General features: G+C 40.3%; 1 protein-coding gene across 1 annotated transcript in view; it reads left to right on the top strand.

The window, feature by feature from the left end:
• The window catches only part of LOC136676424 (mothers against decapentaplegic homolog 3), a 29,017-nt gene extending 9,553 nt beyond the window's left edge, over positions 1-19,464 (top strand). Inside the window, exons 2-9 of the mRNA XM_066653428.1 lie at positions 4,016-4,209; positions 5,071-5,205; positions 9,078-9,152; positions 11,172-11,222; positions 11,886-12,098; positions 12,564-12,701; positions 13,010-13,154; positions 18,487-19,464. Of these exons, the coding sequence (XP_066509525.1) occupies positions 4,016-4,209; positions 5,071-5,205; positions 9,078-9,152; positions 11,172-11,222; positions 11,886-12,098; positions 12,564-12,701; positions 13,010-13,154; positions 18,487-18,610 (1,075 nt within the window). The 3' untranslated portion in view covers positions 18,611-19,464. The remainder of the gene's footprint in view (positions 1-4,015; positions 4,210-5,070; positions 5,206-9,077; positions 9,153-11,171; positions 11,223-11,885; positions 12,099-12,563; positions 12,702-13,009; positions 13,155-18,486) is intronic.
• Positions 19,465-20,995: the final 1,531 nt, after the last annotated feature.

Here is a 20,995-nt window from a genome sequence, read left to right as displayed (position 1 = left end):
ATATTGGGTAAAGGGCACAGCAAGATTCCCAAATTATACACTGACCTAAGGCTGTTGGGGGAGGCTCTCTGTCTCTTTTGGAGTTTAGTCTGCTCTCCTGCTGAGTTTGGGCCCCCTAAACCTCCGCCAGCCGGCCAGTGATATCACCTATGGATCAGACTCTAGTTTCTGTTTACACAAGGAAGGCCCTAATGGCTTTTGCAGAGGGGCAGAAACCCAACCTAAGGCTATAGAAGAAGCCAGGTTTTTACAAATCACAAGCTGCTTCATTTATTCTTGCTTTGTTTTGCGCTATGGCCAGAATAGGTGTTGATTCAATCCTTCTATTTGACAAAGCAAACAACTAAAGCAGGCATATACATATAGTATAGACATACATAGAGACATATTGTTGCACATCTCTTATAGGAATCCCCTAAATGTTGCTTATATTAGGCCATAAACCTGGGATGAAACACAAGTAGTGTAATATGACATTCTTTTAATTGTATTTGTATGGTTTACTGCGCTTTTTGTTTGCTGTTTACTGCGCTTAATGTTTCTTGTAGCTATAGAAGTTGTATTAAGCTTCATATAATTAGGGTTGTGCACACTAGGTGGACTGAAGAAAAATTTCTTGTGGTTAGAGAAAAAATTTTGTTTTTAGCCTTACCCTGAATTAGTTAGGGGACCTGCCATTGACCATAGCCTGCATGCTATCACATGGACTCTCAGGCTTTTGAGCAGGGGGGGAGGGGAGGCAGCAATGATTGTGTTAGGGGTATTTTGGGGGCTCAAGGGCAGGAGGGTCAAAGGGGGGTGAATATATGCTGCAAGCTGTCTGGTCTGTCAGTTCCACTGCTTTTGTCCCTGTCTCTCAAATAGCCTGCTTCTGTGCATTGCATTTGCATTTTACAAAGTTCAGCAAGTTCCTGTCATCAGAAAACTCCAAGCACTTCCTTCACGAGTCAACAGTGTCTCATAACATTGAAAAAAATGTTTTTTCCACAGCGCAAAAGTACTGAAACCAAACTTTTGTGTTGTGATTAACATGACTTTATGATTAATGTAAAATATTCATATTTTAGAAGGAAACTAGCCTACTTCAATTAAAAAAAAACAATTGAAATGCATGTATTTTATCTGAATTAAAGAATACACATTCTCTACATTTTCCATTTCCCATATCTGAACTCTGAGAAACAGAAATTTTACTGTAGTTTTCAAAATGTATGTGCGGAGCTACAGAGTGTGTGCTGAATCAGTCTCACTCATCCACAGCCTCTGTTTCCACTCTCCAGTCTAAATCTGCCCACCAGTCCTTGTGCAGTCATCTCTCTCACTCTCCCCCCCCCCTCGTGTCATTCCAGTTCCACATTATGGTCCCACTCCTTTAATTTTCACCCTCCATCCACCTCCCTGATTACCCAAATCTCTCACATCTCTTAAGTGACAGACGGTGAACATGGGGTAAATCAGGGACAAATAGGACAAATCTTTCCTCTGGAAGTGGGACAGTGTTGTAACATTCCCAAAGACTGGATTCAATAACTATTCAGCGTCCCCTTTCCCATCCAGTTTGGCACATACACAAAGTGCTTTAGTGCTCTGTTGAAGCTTTCAATCATTAAAATTTTATACACATTTTTAATTGTATGCCTGCAGCATATTCCAAAAAAAGTTGTGACAGGGCAAAATAAGTGTGAAAATGTTATAGAAAAGAGTTGTGAAAAAAGTCAGGAAATCCTGAGAAACTTTAGTCCCTAAAAGGTACAGCTGGAAACAACTTTTAAATGTGTGTGACCTTTGAGCCCTCAGATGGCATTGCATGAAAAACCATCATGCTGCTTGATAAATAAAATAGCATGGGCTCTGGAAAAATTTGGAAATCTGCTTTGACTTAATGCAGTCCAATGAGATATATATAAATGTTATAATTATATGTTTAAATATGTAGGCTATATATTTCTCTTTCCCTATTTATGTTATCTGATCTTTCCTGTAAGTAAATCATATGTGATATCTGGATGGATAATCTTTTTCATCTCTCTCTCTCTCTCTCTCTCTCTCTCTCTCTCTCTCCCTCCCTCTCTCTCTCTCTTTTTTTCTAGCTCTCTTTCTATCATTCACTCAGGGCATTTGGGGTAAGACTGTCATGAGTGCTTCTGATGCATATCTAAAATGCATAATGCTTCAGTCATGCATAATGCATGTTTGGAGTGGCTGGGGCAGGCCTGACATTAAGGGGACGGCAGCCATTCCTGCATTCCTGTATTTGATCAGCAGTGTTTAACATGTGGCTTTTTTTGCATTAATCAGAAATCAGTTTCATTTTAGTGGTCTAATTCTACCGCTATTTGCTTAGAGTTTGGTGCCTCTGTTGTTTAGGCCACATTTGAGAACAATTGGGAGAATGTGGCTTAATAAAACTTTTAACATCTTTGACATACTTGCTTTGTGACTTGCCCTTACTTTATATAAGACAAGAGAAGGTACTCCCCCCCAACACACACACACACACCCCTTCATTGACCTTAATTTGCCACTGTAGTTGGTTGGGCACTGAAGTGTAAACCAGAGGAAATGACAGTGAGTTTACATGTAGAGGCTAAAGCACATCACTGGCCTTCCTCTTGCAGTCCGGCCACTGACCCAGAGTGTATGTGTTTAGATTGAGAGTAAGTGACCTTGCTCTTGGTTGTTTAGAGTTGCATTAAATAAGAGCTTTGGATCATTTAAAAAAAGGCTATGGCTGAATAAATCAAGAACCGCCTTACATAATTCATTTCTATTGGAGATATTTATTTTGCAGATTTGCTCTTGTAGATTCTCTCTTTCCTTCCCTTCTTCTCCCACCCTCTCCCTCACTTTAACTCTCTCTCTCTCTCTTTGCTTCACTCAAAGACACACACTTTTATTCCAAGGACTCACTCAACGGGTTGTCTGGTTTTGTGTTTTTTTTCCCTGTCTCCCCAACTGCCAGTGAAGTGAAAGCTTTTCTATGAAAAATTGAAAGCATATTTTGCTGCTGAGAGTGCTCTAGCAGGCTCTGGCAGAGATGTCCTGGTGGCCGCCCCAGCGTCTGGGCTTGTTAGTCCCAGTCCAGTCTCAGAAAGGGTATGGAGCTCTCTTCAGGGCGATCAGGCTAATATAAGAGAATGGAGAAAGTTGTGCAATATGGTATCATTACCACGATTAACTTCATCACAGTACAATGAATATCATCAGCATTCGTTTAAACAGTCTAAGAAGAGCCCTAAGAGTCTAAGATGTGAACGTGTTGGAAGAATCAGCATGAAACTGACATTTAAATATCTTTATTGGGTTTTTAATACTTTGTATTATTTATTTTTTTAGAAAGACTATGCTTCGATCTAATTTCATCTGCTGAGACCCCATTTTGTTCTTCTAAAGCTGATGAGCGCTGCAATCCTTGTTTTATATGGCTTAAAAGGGCTTTGTGGCATTACCAGCTTCAAGTCTTGGAGCGTTTGGATTTGTGTGCACGTTCGTGTGTGTATGTGTATCCATGTTAGTGTTAAACATATGTGTGGTGTGTGTATCTTGTATGAGAGAGAGAGAGATGCCTGCTGGTGGTCTTCATAAGCCCATGTAAGATGGTGTTAGCATGGCTGAGTGGATTCTGATGGTGCTAGAGGCTTGCTGCTCATCTGGAACAGCATGAGGAGGGGCTCCTTTATCTGCATTAAACTAGTCATTTGTATTAAGTTTAACCTCAGTTCAGGATTACAGCAGGACTTGCATCGCTTAGTGGGCCAGACAAACTCTTTGTTTTAGAAAACCTCTTGAGTTTATACTTTTCCTTTCACGTTGGAGCTTTAAATGTATAAACGAAAGCAGGGGCTCTCTTGACAGGAAACTGAGCTTGCTGCCTTTGTGGTCTTGATATATTGGTCAAAGTTTACCCCCTGAACTAAAGCATATTATTCAGTCAATAATTCTTATTGTTTAATATGTTACTATGTAAATGATGTACAAGAATGATAAGGGAATATTTTTAAAAATTTCTCTGTAGGTCTCTGGATGGACGGTTGCAGGTGTCTCATCGAAAAGGTCTCCCCCACGTAATCTACTGCCGTCTCTGGCGCTGGCCCGACCTACAGTCACATCATGAGCTGAGAGCCGTGGAGTTGTGTGAGTTTGCCTTTCACATGAAAAAGGATGAAGTTTGCGTGAACCCTTACCACTACCAGCGTGTAGAAACACCAGGTAAGTGACAGGCCTTGCTGGTTTAATTCAGTGGTATTTTGAAAATTGCGATAGAACAAAATACATTTGAATAATAATAATAACTAACTGGTGTATGCGTACTTGTTACAAGATCTTACACCTTTCCACTAATGAGGAACTGGAAAGGTTCCTGTACGCATACATATTTTGGAACCGTTCTGCGAGTTTCTGCCAGAATAAACTGCTTCCTGAACCAGCAAATCCAAAGAAGAGTAGCTTCTTCAGTGCAAGCCACAAGGTTTTCTGTTGGCACGTCGAGCTTAAGAAATTCCAGAAAGAGCTCAAGAGCCTCTAATAAAATGTAATCATGCAGTGGACCTGGATGGGTTATTTGCAGCATGTTAAAATGAATAAGTGAATGTAAATAAATCAGAAACAGGCAGCATTGTGTATGTTTTTTGGAGCTGTGTTTCGTGTGATATGAGGCACGTTGGCTACTTTTGACCACTGTTTGTGAGATCAGCAGGACAGCTCAGCACTTAAACATCTCACTCTGATCTGAACACATGAACCTTGACCTTGTCTTGACTTTGTCCAATTATCTATGGCTTTGACGCTGTATTCAACCACAGCGACCCTGTAGTCGAGCAACCCCGCAATGCCCACCATTTATGATGTATCTTGGTATCTATACTCGTTGAAACGTGGGTTGGTTTGCCAGAGAGCACAAAGGTTCCAAGAATCAGGAGTGGAAATGGTTCAAGAAACCATTTATTTGCTGTAAAAGCACCAACAGTGTCACTGATGAGAAACTTTGTATAGTACAACTTTATTCAGTGAAAGACACGATAATTCCAATGATTCAATTCTCTCAATCTCACTCTCTTTCTCCATTTCTAGTCCTTCCACCAGTGCTAGTGCCTCGTCACACAGAAATCCCAAGCGAATTTCCTCCTCTGGATGACTATAGCCACTCCATCCCTGAAAACACAAACTTCCCTGCCGGCATCGAACCCCAGAGCAACTATATCCCAGGTAAATGTACTTGCACTCTAGAGATGTATATCTCTGTTCTCAGAATGATTTCAGTCTCTCATTATTACCTCATTAGGAAAGGAACTGGTGCATAATACAGAAATTCCAACACAATTTCATTTGAATATCTTGATTCATCTCAAATAACACTGGCTAGAAAATGTAATGAAAAATATTCACAGTTTAGTAAAATATAAACAATATGAGTATTCTACCAAAAATGTGTATGATTTAAAATGCCCCATATGCAATTTTCACAAATAAATGAGCACATTTTTTATTATTTTTATATTCAGTACTAATCTAATGTTTAGGAGTGTCAAGGAAAGTGTGTATGTAGCTGGGAATACAGCAGTTCTGTCAATTACCAAAGATGAAGGCACTGCCCTTTTGGCATTTAAAGGCTAAGCACCACTTAATGGACCTCCATGAATATTTCACATTATTTTAGTTACTGACATATATAAGTATGAATTAAAATGAAAATAGCTGCTTAATTTGCTTTTAAACTGACAATTTTATTAAATTGACGGAAAAAGCCGAGCTCGCTACGGAAATTCTTGAACGCAGCCGTGACGTCACTGGGGGACAACAGATGAACAACGCCGGTGCTTTCCAAAGTGCCCGTTTAAAGTTGACAAATTTAGTCCATTTTCTGGATATTTTGGGATCTTTGGGCAATTTGTGCACAGATGTCCCACTGTACATTGAATTATTGCAGCCAAAAACAACACACCTTTTTCACCTTGCATTAAATTAAGTGCGACTTCTAGAGTTGTTGTCCACCATCTACGTCACAGGCAAGACGCCTATTAGAATTTCCGAACACCGTTGGGGGGGGGGACCAACAGTTTTTAAACCTTATTCCTTGAATTAGTAAGAAATAACATGTTTTCTGACTATTAATAAACACAAGTTAGGAACTCAAATTCCACTGTATTTATTTGTTGGACACTTTCATAGAGCTGGTGCTTAGCCTTTAAGAGAGATCTGACATATTTCTGTCAAAAGCTGGCTTTATAGTTTCAAAAAAGGTTCTGCTGTTCTAGCCATATGTGAGACCATCAAACGGAGGAACACCACAGCCAAGCAAGTAAAATCAAAGAGCCACAAAATGCTCTGAACTTTTGGAATGATTTGCTTACAAGCTGGCTGCTTCTAAGTCTAACTGAATCAGCCATGTCTGTAGTCACAGCTCCTCTGTTAGTGGAGGCAGTGTGCTGGCAGGCATAAAGAGACAGAGCAGGCCAATCAGACAGACAGAGAAACAGTTTAGCTCTCGGCCCCCGTTTCCTCAGTCCACTCCAAGCAGCCTAGCTGCCCAGCCACCTAAGAGGGGCCAGCAGCCATAATACTCCCTCATACACATGGAACTCAGGCACCCCAAGGAGCAGTTTAAGAGACCAGCAGACACTGCCTCATAGACACATATCAGCACACCCTCAGAGTGTTTAAGTGCAGATATAGAGTATTGAAAACAATATATGGAATCACTGTTTTCACAGTTTCTGAGGTGCTTTACAGATGTATGAATTTTGGTGGGCAGATTTGGGCTGTGAGGACTGAAGAACTGTGTGAAGTACAGCAAGAGATGAGGCAGCACATTAAAATAAATCAGTCAATTCATAATAAGGTGCCAAAGCATACGTTTCTAAGTGAACAGCTTGGTCCATTGTTAAGAAGACACAAATGAGCTGCTAAAGATGCATATTTTGAACTCTGAAGAAAAGGTGCTGAACACATTAAAAAGAATTTGTAGGATGTAGACATAGTTATGAGTGTAGGTGTGTGAGCCTACCGTCAAGAGAAGAACAGATGGTTTACCACAAGATGCAAACAGGAAGTCCAGGTTACACCTGGTAAGAAAGTCTATACAGTGACTTTATAACAGTTTTTAAAGTCCCCAAACATTCCTTTTTATCTGTAAAATGTGTGCCAGTAAGAGTAAGTTTTATGTTTCAATTAACTAAATTCACCAAAAAATATTTAAACAGCACTTGTTTGTTTGTTTGTATTTTTTTGTTGTTGTTGTTGTTGCCACTGACCATTCTGTTTTATGGGTATAGACCACAATAGATTTACTGACAGCCTCTGCATCAAAACTAACTGCTTAGTCAGAAGAATGGAACAATTTCTCAGTGATACAGTTCAGAGTCAGGTTCTACTCTTGTGTTAGCTGGCTCCCTACTCCCTAAGTTTTGCACAGCATGAGAGTTACAGCACTGGAACCTGCACCCTGACAATGTACAATGCATCTAACAATGAGATATTTGGGATCAGTCCTGTATATACAACTCCACACTGGCTAATTAGTGCAGTTTTTGGTGGATGAACAAAGATTTTTTAAGTCATGTTGTGCTCTAAGTAGGGAGTAGGGTGAGAATTGGGACATGGCTTGAGCCTGAGAAATGATGAACTGTGTACTACTACTATAAAAAAGTTAGTTTCTGAATGAGAGTGAACTTCCTTTGACAAGAAATTTCAGTTTAATTAGTGTATATTAATAAACCTTTAAAAGATATGTAATTAATCTCTGGCTTGTATAACTTTCAAAACAATACAGTAGCATAAAACTGATGTTATACATCATGGAATTTATTATTATTTTTTAAAAACAAACTGCTCAATCAATATTAATTTATTTAAAAAAATATATGGACATTTATTTATAATAAAAGTATAATTTTACTATAAAAGTATTATAGTAATTTATTTAACAGTATGAAGTTTTTCCACTTTATAATTTTGCCTTTACTTTTCAGAACAACTGAAAGACATTCAGAAACTAAAGGCACTAATTTTGTCTGATCCTTGTTACAAAAAAGTCCTGTGGTGCACAACAGTACAGGATCATTGTTATATTTTGCATTTCAAAATGTGCCAACATTTCTGTGTTGTGGACAGGTTAGGATTAGTGGTAAACCAGTCATGTACCAGCACCCACCAGTTAACTAAAATAAGGCTTTCTTATTTCCATTTACTTCCTTATTTACATAAGTTCACGTATGAAAGTTGTTATGGTGAATTATCCAGATCCATTGTCTTTACATAAAGAACAGTTTTCATTTCAAAAACATTCTAATGCATTTTTTGGTAAAATGGTGATTCCCTGTCCATTTTTGCTCCTAAAATACTAGGCCTTTCTTGAATGCACAATAAATCACAATTACAGTCACCTGCTTCACATCACAGTTTATATATAATAAACACTTTTTAATCAGCCCTAAATTACCACATAACTAGCTCTTCGTAATATGTTGCAGTCCTGTAAGTCAGAGATGGATGTATATTCATAAAAATTAAATAATGCTTACCAGACAAAACCTGAAATAAACTAAAACCAAAGTAAATATAAAGTAATACCTTACTTTTTAATTTGCATGTTCCATATATTTCCAGCTTTTTTTAAATTTGAGGTTGTATTTAATCACAGTAAAGACTATGAGGAGAATAAGAGTAGATTAAGGTGCAAAAATACATGTGATTGTTCCTCAGTTTTAAATCTTTATACCAGGTGTACATAAGGAAAAGTCTCCTCAGTTCTCCATATGCCATATTTGCCTCAGGGTGTACTCTGGAATTGCGTCATTGGAAAGGTATTTGATTTAAGGTTTGGAAATGTGGTCAGTTACTGTAATACAGAGGTTTGTTTTTCCATTTCCTGGGCAAAGCTGTGCTTCTGCTACTGAAAGTAAACTGCGTTCAACTCTAAATAGAAAGGAAAAGACCTCATGAGTCATTGTCTGTGACCTGCACCTGTCAGCAGATCCATGTGTGAAGGCGTGTATGTTTGTAGCTCTAACATTCTCCCTTTTTTAAGTGTAAGTGTGAGTTTATATGACAGATCATGTTGTATATGTATGCTTTTTTAGAAACACCTCCTCCAGGCTACCTCAGTGAGGATGGAGAGACCAGTGACCATCAGATGAACCATAGCATGGACACAGGTTGGTTATTGACAGACAACAAGCACCCATAGACTCTCATTTAAATAACACTGTTTCTGCAGTTTGAATATCTTGTACGTTACTGTGAAACTTTTATAATAGACAGAATAATTCAGAATTTCAATTGACTTTATCTCCCTCTCCAAACCATACAAACCATACAGATTTTCCAGGCAGTGGTAAATTAGCTTGTATTTTAAAGTAATTTGTAAATTTGGCTTCATACGCATTCCAAAGCCACCCTCCTGCCCAAAGACCTCCCCATTTCAGTGTTTATGGGCATTGTTCGTACTAGCAAATGGTATGTTACGATTGTGAAAAGGATATATTTTACTAATTTTCTCTTGCTAACAAGCTCTTGCTATTGTTTAACATTCTGGAAGACAGAAATTACCATTATTTTGCAATACATTTGATTCATTTACATATTCATTCAGTCATTCATTGTCTGTAAGCGCTTATCCAGTTCAGGGTCGCGGTGGGTCTACCTAGAATTTATGGGCGAAAGGCGGGGACACACCCTGTAGGGGCGCCAGTCTTTCACAAGGCGACACACACTCACTCACAAACTCACACCTATGGACACTTTTGTGTAACCAATCCACCATTGTGCTATTCTGACTAGGGATGGGCTGTCTCAAAATTGTAATGTGGTATACGGTATTACCATGGGGAGGGTGCGGGGGGTTGCACTGGAGCTGCACTGAGCCTTATATCTGTGAGCACAAAGTCGAGTGAAGGGTTTTCTGAATGTTTGTGCTGTGCAGTTTATCTCAGCACAAACCAACAGTGTACACCAACACACATGTTGATGATAAAAAAAAAACATTTCTTAGAGAGAAAATTTCAGCGACTGGTTTTGGAGGAAGAGAAAAGTTTGAAAATACGCAAACTAAGACGATCATACACTGTTTAGAAGCAGAGCTGGCCAGCTAACAGGCACTTGAATTAGCACACCAAAGCACATAATTCCAGGGAACCGAGGCTCAAAACACACATAAATAGAGAATAAAGCCTCATACTTGTGTCCACAAAGTTGAGTGAAGGGTCTTCTGAGTATTTTGTCTGTTATCATCCTGATTCCTCTCTTAACCCAAGCTCACTTCTAAATTCACAACTGCAGTGGGCTACTGGGCTTGTTTTTCTCAACCCGTTTTCAGAATGTCACATCTCCAGTCAATGAGCTCCCACAGCGCCCCCTCCCTGTGGCTCACTTAAATGCACAAAAATATTGGGCCATGTGCTTAAAGACACAGAACAGAAATTTGACACAGCACACACACGTCATAAATACTGCCCTCATTTATACGGTATACGGTATTATTATACTGCCCAACCCGAATTGTCCATCCATTATCTGTAACCGCTTATCCAATTTAGGGTTGCGGGGGGTCCAGAGCCTACCTGGAATCATTGGGCGCAAGGCGGGAATACACCCTGGAGGGGATGCCAGTCCTTCACAGGGCAACACAGACACACACACATTCACACCTACGGACACTTTTGAGTTGCCAATCCACCTACCAACGTGTGTTTTTGGACTGTGGGAGGAAACCGGAGCACCCGGAGGAAACCCACGCGGACACAGGGAGAACACACCAACTCCTCACAGACAGTCACCTGGAGCGGGAATCGAACCCACAACCTCCAGGCCCCTGGAGCTGTGTGACTGCGACACTACCTGCTGCGCCACCGTGCCGCCCCCAACCCGAATTGTGACAAAGATATATAAGTACAAAATACATACATATATAGGTACAAGATTATATGGTCAAAGTTATTGTGAATTCTCTGCTGATATCAAATATTAGATGATGGAACTCAGGAAGTGAGAATATGATTACAACCCCCTTAATAATACTTAGATTTTACTGTGAAAATGTTATGGTCTAATCATAGGACATGCATATTCATATATGGCCAAAGTAAATCATATCAGCATGTATGATCTGAGCTTTGTTTTGGACATTTCACTTAAGTCTTATCTATAGCTGACAATATTTGCTGTTTTTTTTATAGGGTCACCAAACTTGTCACCAAACCCTGTATCTCCAGCACACAACAACTTAGGTAAGAGTTTTATATGTGTTGAAACATGTGGGTGTATGTGTTTGCTTCTTTGGGTATTTTGTGTTTTGAATTTGTCTCTCCGGTGGCTATCCCAGAGGAAGCCACAGCTGAATGGACCTTTTGTCTTTCTTCAGTCTAATCTGTGCACTCGCACTTGGACAAATACCGCCCACACTCCACATGCGTTACAGTATCCTGTCCCTCATTATCTGAAGTGAGAATCCCACAGGGCACTCGTCTTCCTCACTGTTGTGATAATAAACACCCCAGTTCTGCTTATTTCAGCTGGGTTTCACGTTTATCCAGCTTGGACCCTGAAGCCCTTTTGTATTTTCTCCTCTTTTTTATTTCCTTAATTCCTTTTTTTAAAAGGAGTTACAGGAACTTTTGGTGTGTTTATGAACTTCTTGTCATAAGGCAGTAATTTTCTCCTGTCCAATTTATGGTGGTGATTCCACTGCCCTGACTTTTATTTCTGGGAATCGGCTCTTGCAATTGACATCACTGTGTCATCGATCTCCACCCATTTGTTATTTTTAACCCTCTTTTTTCTGTCCTTTGGCTTGTCTTTTCAGTGTCTGCACTTGACCATTCTTTGGCCATATTTTCTCTCCCCCTCCTTTTCTGTGACTCCCTCCCTTTCTGTGATTTTTTCTCTTTCAGACCTACAGCCTGTGACATACTGTGAGCCAGCGTTTTGGTGTTCTATATCATACTATGAGCTGAACCAGAGAGTGGGTGAAATCTTCCATGCGTCCCAGCCATCTCTCACAGTAGACGGCTTCACTGATCCGTCCAACTCTGAGCGCTTCTGCCTGGGCCTGCTGTCCAATGTTAACCGAAATGCTGCCGTGGAACTCACCCGCAGACATATCGGTAGACTCATACGCTAATGATGCACTAATATGGAGTTTTATTGATATTGTTACCATTGTCCGTTCACAATTCATTAATGGAGTGCAGTATAATGCGGGTTAAAAGGGTCATTGATTAAAACTGCATAACCATGACTAAATTTGACTGTGTACAATAGCTAAACTAAACCTCACAGTTTTTGTCAACATCTACATTATACTTTACACTTTAATTTGGAAAAGTGGTGGCAGCTAAACTTGAACAGTGCAAAATTAGAGTGAGGATAACATTTTAGTGGAAATGGTTAGTAGTGCTTTTAACCCTAAGTATAGCAAAATACTGTCAAAGGCAGAAGAACCATGAAATGATGGTTCTGGATGCTGTAATAAAGTTCAGCATCCAATCATTATTTTAAACACCAACTTAAATTTTATTTCTTTGGATTCCACTTTAGCGACAGCAGTAATTTTAATGTGTGTTTTACAGGCCGAGGGGTGCGTTTATACTACATCGGAGGGGAGGTGTTTGCGGAGTGTCTCAGTGACAGTGCCATTTTTGTCCAGAGTCCAAACTGTAACCAGCGCTATGGCTGGCACCCTGCCACAGTGTGCAAGATTCCACCAGGTAAGCGACATCACTTAAAAGTAGTTAAATGGTTCCTCTGTTTATTGGCTTCAACAATCAATATCTTTTTGATCATATCAGTGATATTTTACATTAAAACTACCAATAAATACCTTACAATAATTCACTAATCTGTCGTTTAAGAGTTACAGAATTTAACTATAACCTGAACTTCTTGCTAGAAGCCATTGTAAGGATTTGTTAAATTTCCTTTTAGTTTATTGATATTTTTTGCCGGAGGAGTTGTGAAATGCCATGACAAAATACATTGTATATGATGTGTATGTGTGTTTTCTGTTTTTCATCAGGCTGTAATCTAAAGATATTCAATAATCAGGAGTTTGCTGCACTTTTGGCCCAGTCAGTGAACCAGGGCTTTGAGGCTGTGTACCAGCTGACCAGGATGTGCACCATCCGCATGAGCTTTGTCAAGGGCTGGGGAGCAGAGTACAGGTGGGTCCCTGCTCCGTCCTTTGTTTACCTTAATATAACCTGGACTCTTTTTCATCACTTCAGCTATAACTAATTTAATTAGTATAGCAACGTTGCTAAAAGCAGTTGTATATCACACAGTATATTTCTCATATATACAGTCATAAATACAGCTACAGTAAATCTGCATTTTAAAAAGAAATCTGTCTCTCTCACCTTTTAACTGTGTTTGTAGCAGAGGGATATACAAGGAGAATTTAAAAAGGAGACATTTCCTAGTTCTTTATATTTCTGTTCCTCACTACATCTGCTGTTCATCTTAGCTGTTTCAGCCGTTCATTACATAAAGGCAAAATAGTTACCTTTGCCAAGACAGCTTGGGGAAAACAGTTAGGTCCCCTCATTACTAAATCCAGTTGAGTTTGAGGTACTCATTAAATCTAATTATTTTAATTCTCCTAGGCGCCCCATGCCATGTAAGCCTTGCGGTTTCTTTTCCTGTATTTTGTTTCCTCATTATTTACTCATAGATCATGTTAGCAACATGAATTGTTCTGTCAAAATGTCAGATGTTTTGCTACGATTTAACATTGAAGTAAATGACAAAAAATATAAGCCATCAACCCTATTGATATAGAATAATAACAGAATAAGGAATACATACACAGTAACTGTGTACGGCCAAGATGAAGTAAGTCAGAGTCTGGATGTGGGAATCAGGTTTCTCTGGGACTGGATGGATATAGTCCATTGAGTGTTGGTGCAGTGTTTAGAGGAGAGCTGGTGGTGCATGACCTGGCTGGCCAGTACTGTTTGCATGAGAGGGGGCAGTTGTCTTACTTTTCATGGACTGGTTTGGTTGCTAGTGAAAGCCCCTTCGGTGGATGAGCACCTGGCCTTCCGCAGGTCGGCATGCCAGCCATGTAAACTATTAGGTCTACGTTAGCAAGTCACACCACTCCAAAAACAAATACACACCCACGTGCAGTGGGAAGTGTCAAAGTTTCCTGGTATGAGCCCCTTACATTCCCTCCCCCTCACCCACCCCCACACACTCTCTCTCTCTCGCTCTCTCTCCCTCTCTCTCTCTCTCGCTCTCTCCCCCTCTCTCTCTCTCTCTCTCTCTCTCTCTCGCTCTCTCGCTCTCTCTCTCTACCGTGAGTAATCTTACTGTTGGAAAGGGAGTAACCAAAGCCATAATCGAAACCAGTTGTGCATTTCCACTGAAGACATTTCCACCGCAGTGAAAAGAGAGAGTTATACTGAGTGGGAGACAACAACAAAGGACAAAACCAGAAAAGAACTGAGGATAGGAATAAGAGAGGATCCAAGATAGAAAGACTACAAAATAAGCTGTGGTTTCCAGACAGTTTGCTGTATTTCAGGAGTCACTGTTATGCTCTGTCTAAACCTCTAAGTCAAATAGATTTTCTCCCTGAGCAGACTCTTTAACAACTGCTTAATCCTCTGTTTTAAACAAGTGAAATTTCCTTTCGTTGCTGATTCAACCCCAGAATACCTGCTAACCCTAAACTTAACAGCTTTGAATCTGTGTGACAGCATATCCCATAAAGACTGTTGAAGTAATCTTCCCTATAGCAGAGTCAGCTCTGTTTTAGTTTTCCCATAGAGTCTCATATTCTGTCATATCTACCTTTATTTCAGCTCTGTGGTTTACCTCTGACCAGTCTAACCTTAGTCAGGAGAATACTATGACACGTGAAGGCTTCATCCTCAGCAAATACCTCTGTAATGTTGTTAAATGGGTTACAGCGGAGGATAGAGTTTTGAGTGGGGGATAGGGATTATGTAACAGTGTATGTAGTAGCATTTAGGACTGCAGCAGCATACCATTTGAATGATGTCTTATTTCAGTCTATGCAGTAGTATTTAGGGTTGTGGATGCAAATGGTCAATTCAGTGGTTTGGTGATAGAATATTTCAATATGTGATACATGATACGTGTAGACAAAATCACATTAATCAGAATGGATTGATTACTTTTAATTCAGCAACATGATTTTCAACATAGGAGTTGGTGTGTTCTCCCTGTGTCCGCTTGGGTTTCCTCCGGGTGCTCCGGTTTCCTCCCACAGTCCAAAAACACACGTTGCAGGTAGATTGGCGACTCAAAAGTGTCCGTAGGTGTGAGTGTGTGAGTGAATGTGTGTGTGTGTCTGTGTTGCCCTGTGAAGGACTGGCGCCCCCTCCAGGGTGTATTCCCGCCTTGCGCCCAATGATTCCAGGTAGGCTCTGGATACCCCGCGACCCTAAATTGGATAAGCGGTTACAGATAATGGATGGATGGATGGATTTTCAACATACCACTTGTTTGTTGTAGCATACATTTCCATGACATGAAGCAGTTCTGTAATACAGCAACAAAGTAATAAAGCAACAACAGAGAGGCCATTTTATTTTCCCTTTGTTTTGGATGTCATGAGCTATAAGCTATACTGATCAAATGTAAAACATAAAACAAGTCTTTAAAATGTGTTTATGTGCAATGAATATTACATTATTCATTCATTCATTATCTGTAACCGCTTATCCAATCAGGGTCGCGGTGAGTCCAGAGCCTACCTGGAATCATTGGGCGCAAGGCGGGAATACACCCTGGAGAAGCGCCAGTCCTTCACAGGGCAACACAGACACACACACACATATTCACTCACACACTCACACCTACGGACACTTTTGAGTCGCCAATCCACCTACCAACGTGTGTTTTTGGACTGTGAGAGGAAACCGGAGCACACGGAGGAAACCCACGCGGACACGGGGAGAACACACCAACTCCTTACAGACAGTCAGCAGGAGCGGGAATCGAACCCACAACCTCCAGGTCCCTGGAGCTGTGTGACTGCGACACTACCTGCAATACCACCCGAATATTACATTAATGACAGGTTATTTTTTTATTTATTAATTGATGAACTAAAACTTTCCCCAAATATTCCCCAAATAATATAGTTGACAGGTCGTTTATTAGCTACACTGATATAAACAGGGTGTCACAGCTACCACTGTTCTCTTCTTATTTTTATTTGCATTAATCTAAAAATAAAACCAAAACTAATCATTCAATATTCAAACTAGGTTGTTTACTAGCTTCCTTGATATAAAGCAGGCACTCACAGCTGTTTTCTTTACACAAATTAGAACCGGTCTGAAGCAGCATGGCTTACAAACACAAACAAAGTATAAAGAGCTTTTGCAAGGACACTAGATTCTGGCAAAATAAGGCATTTCCAGATCTATTTTTGTGTTAAATGAGCCAAACCCTGAAACACTAGACTATACTACTGTACTCTTTAAAATATATATATACAAAATTATTACTTATGACTCATTTTTGTTGGAATAACTAAGCAATTCATCACCACTATTGCACATTAAACTGAATTCCACTTGCAGCGCTGTGCCAACAGCAGTATCTGGACCAGTAAGTCCTTCTACATTAGTGCAGTCAGTATGTCATATTTTTTTCTATTCCTCACATGCGGAGAAGAATAATGTAAGGTAGAGCTTTAACCTGGAGAGAGGGGAGTAAAGGTTTTTTCTATCACTCTCTCACACACTCCCATTTGTACATTGTCTTTCATCTTCCCTCACTGATTCGCTCGATCCCTAAAGCACCACCTCACACTTCCTCTGCCTCCCTATCATTTTTCTCTGGCCACCATAGCTGTGGCTGAGAAGTTGCTGGCAGATGAAGGCCGCTGCTGTGAGAGTCACTGAGAGATGTAACGGGAAGATCTAGCAGAAAGTATGAAGCAGTATCTGGAGAGAAAGAGCAGGACACGCAGAGAGGAAATGAGTGAGGGAGCTGCCCTTTGTTTGAACATATCCTGAAGTGTCAAAGCAACTATTAAAGCCAATTAGGAGCACATAGTGGTAACCACAATGGAGAAGATTTAAAATGACTTTGTGTTTGTGCGTGTGTGTGTGTGTGTGTGTGTGTGAGAGAGAGAAAGGCACAGAGCATGCAAGAGCTTTACTTCTTTTAAGGCTGGAAAAGAGACATTTTTTGCTGCTTAATTTTCTTCACATTACTCTGAACATGATCTAAAAAGCCCAGAGATTTTATTATATTTATTTAATATGTGTAAAACTAAATACTCATAGAGCATCAAAGACAAAAGGAAGTGTGGTGCATTAGAGTGAGGTCAAGAGCGGGGGAGTGGGACACAGGCAAGAGAGTAAGACTCCGGTGGAAAAGAACACAGTATCAATGGCGCTAGATGGGGTCTATGAGACTAGATGTGTGTGTCTGTACACGTGTCTGCTTGTGTATAATAGAGAGAGAGGGTCTGAGGCATTGTGTCAGCAGTGTGGAATGTAGGAGTGTGTTTGGCAGTGATGGTGGTCCTCTGAGGCTGGAGCTGTGTGTGTAGATTTTTGTAGGGCTGGATGCTGTAGAAGTTTGCACAAATACTGAAAGCTCAAATCCAGACGGCTTGGCAGCCTCTACACTGCTACTGTCAATGCAGCCCCATCAGCTCTGTCAGGCCCTGCTGCTGTATTATTTTAATAATATAATAGGACATTATTAAATGGGAGTGCTAGGGCTGGCACCTGAAACCTCAGTCTTATTAATCAGTTATTAAAGCTTAGTGTCCCAACAACTATAAATTATTCAGGGTAGTGTCGCAGTCACGCAGCTCCAGGGGCCTGAAGGTTGTGGGTTTGATTCCCGCTCCGGGTGACTGTCTGTGAGGAGTTGGTGTGTTCTCCCTGTGTCCGTGTGGGTTTCCTCCGGGTGCTCTGGTTTCCTCCCACAGTCCAAAAACACACGTTGGTAGGTGGATTGGCGACTCAAAAGTGTCCGTAGGTGTGAGGGTGTGAGTGAATGTGTGTGTGTGTGTCTGTGTTGCCCTGTGAAGGACTGGCGCCCCCTCCTGGGTGTATAAGGACTGGGTGTATTACCGCCTTGTGCCCAATGATTCCAGGTAGGCTCTGGACCCACCGCGACCCTGAACTGGACAAGGGTCACAGATAATGAATGAATGAATGAATACTATGAAACTGATACGTGTAGCAGGACTGGACCAATGTATCATTGTCCAATAAAATCAACCGATATACAGCTTCAGTGTATTTATTAATATTGAAGGAACTCCTGGATCAAGCATTGGTGTGTCTTATAGAAAACACACTGTTTTAAGGAGCTTTGGCTTAACAGGCTAAAGTTAATAAAAACATTTCATACTTTCATAGTGAGGAACCGAATAATGCACTAATTTAAACTCTTACAGTTTCAATATTAGTCAAATAGTTATGCGATTCAACACCTTTCTCTCATATAATTGTTCTATAACCTTGTCTCTGCCCTCTTTCCTCTCCTTCCTAGGCGGCAGACCGTGACTAGCACCCCCTGCTGGATAGAACTGCACCTGAATGGACCCCTGCAGTGGCTGGACAAGGTGCTGACCCAAATGGGTTCCCCCACCATCCGCTGTTCCAGTGTGTCCTAGGAAATACAATTCCTCAAAAAGAACAACACATGACCAGACCAAACCTAGAACTGAAACAGGAAAAAAACATTTCTATGGGAACTGGGGGTAATGACCCTGAAACTCATCGGCCAATAAGAAACCACATCCTCACCTGAGAAAAACACATCCTCTTTCAGTAGCACTTTCAGTAACACGTTCATCTCAAAGAGGAATTGTTCAGTAAACAGTACCATTTTGTTTATATTTTTACATTAATACACATTTTTTATGAGGCGCATCCTTTATAGCTTGTGAGATTTTGATATTTAGATTCATTTTGGTGTCTAAGCATGTGTACCCTTATTTTTGGTTTTGTTGAATACAACAAAAGGTGTATTAGCACACACCTGATGTAAGAACAAGTGCTCTCTACGTACATTGAAATATTAATGAAGTTTTATAAATTTCAGTTATGTCTTTATTTTTAGGGCATTTGCGTTTTGGTTTTAACAAAATGATAGAAGAAAATCCTTGTTGTATGTACCGTAATGTACATGTTAATGTGATTGAGCAAGAGCGCTCCGATCTATGAAAACTGTGTGAAAAACGATCTCTCAGAGAAAAGTGACACTTTCAGTATTTAAATGTATTCAGCCCTCTCTTGTTCAGAAAAGTCTTTAAAAGATGTGGCTGGAGTGAAAAAAATGCAGTTTATTGAGAGCCATAATTGGTCAGTGCCTTGGGATGCAAAAGTGAAATTCCCAGTGATAACCATTAACTGTTCAATTTTAGTGGAGTATTTTGAAGGTCACTCTACAAAGACATAGTAGCACATTCAGCACAGCTGGGCATGTGAGCAGAGTCTATGCATTATACTGCTTTAGGAAAACAGAACAGGGTTAAGTGTGTGGGTGGGTGGGTGGGGGGCAATTGTAGAAGGATGAAAGGCTGTTATTCCTCTTGTAGTAGTTTTTAATCTGTCTATAAGGAGCCAGGCCAAGTCTCACTGTGTGTATGTCCGTGTGCACATTCTCTTAAGATGTGCTTATAGTAGCAGTTTAATCTGTGGCCCAGCTGTCTCTCCTGAGTGTGTGTGTGCCCTCCTATTGAGTTCAAATAGCCCTGTCTATGAGGAATAACCCACACATGCTCATCCTTTCTGCACATGGAAGGTATGTAGCTTGGCTTGGACCTGAAATCCATGCATAAGCTTTTGTGTATTGTCCTCAACTTCCCCGAAGTGGCTAGACACACCTTTGGTGAAAGCTGTTGAGTAAACAAATGAAGAGGGCATTACCTTTAACAGGTTATAGAGCATTCAGGTATTAATGCACAATTTCAGACTGCTTTTCATGTTGCTGGCTGCTTGTAATGACTTTTCCTCTGTCTTGCTATGTTTGTCTCTGAGTACTTTTTGACATACTTTGTGTTTTGCCTTTAAAAAGGAAAGGGTTTTTTTTGCCAGCTCACAGATCACCTTGAGCCATCCCTGCTATGGCCATGCAACATTCCACATCTGGATTCCTGTCTTCATTTGCTTTTTTTGCATTCATTCAGATTGCCATTAAAGAGTAGCTCCATCCGAGATTCAGTCATTGACGTAAAAAAACATTCAAAGTGATTTGATGTGAAATGGTAAGAAGCAAAAATGAGCTCATATTTCTGTGATGGCAATGAGAAGGAACTCGTGTATCAACTTCTATATTGCAATTATAGCTTTTTAATGAAATAGAATGACCAGAGAACCTACATATCGTCTGAGTTTAAGATGTAAAACAGAATTTCAGATTCGTATCCTCACTGCTGTTAGTCAGAAAACACCCATTTACACCATGAGCCTAGTTTATTTTGACCTTGTGTGTTAACACTTGGCTGTCAAGCGCATCTCTGATCAGTCTCTTTGAAGTTGGATTGTCGCATGGCTTGTAATATGCAAATCTGTTTATTCAGAGGGTCTATGCACCTTCCATAGATCTTCTAGGTCATGGATCATCTGTGTTGTGACATACTGTGTTGGTTGGGGTGACCTACTACTGGACAGCAAGTCTGTTACAAATGTATCTTGAGTGCATTTACACCTGTAGTTTTATACGGATAATCTCTATCCAAAAGTAACCAAGGAGCATGAAATGACCAGGTGTAAACAGAGACTAATTTCCCCTCACAAAGTGCATTTCACATCAAAATACTCTGATATGTTTACATTTCAAATACCGACTGACTACAGAATTATGTGGAAACATCAGTGGGCTTCCCCTTTAAGATGCAATAAGAGAGAGCAAGTACTAATGAAGCATGGATCACAACTTTCACAACTTCTGTAAAGTTTCTGTTGTGTGGATTTATATACCATACATCATTATAAATTTGAGCAGCTGAGTTCGGTCTGAAACCATGGTTCTGTATCCTCAGTTATTCATGAAT

The sequence above is a fragment of the Hoplias malabaricus genome, chromosome X2 (genome assembly GCF_029633855.1).
Source record: "Hoplias malabaricus isolate fHopMal1 chromosome X2, fHopMal1.hap1, whole genome shotgun sequence".
Classification (NCBI taxonomy): Eukaryota; Metazoa; Chordata; class Actinopteri; order Characiformes; family Erythrinidae; genus Hoplias; species Hoplias malabaricus.
The sequence above is the reverse complement of the archived record's forward strand: the minus strand, read 5'-3'. Positions and strand labels throughout refer to the sequence as shown.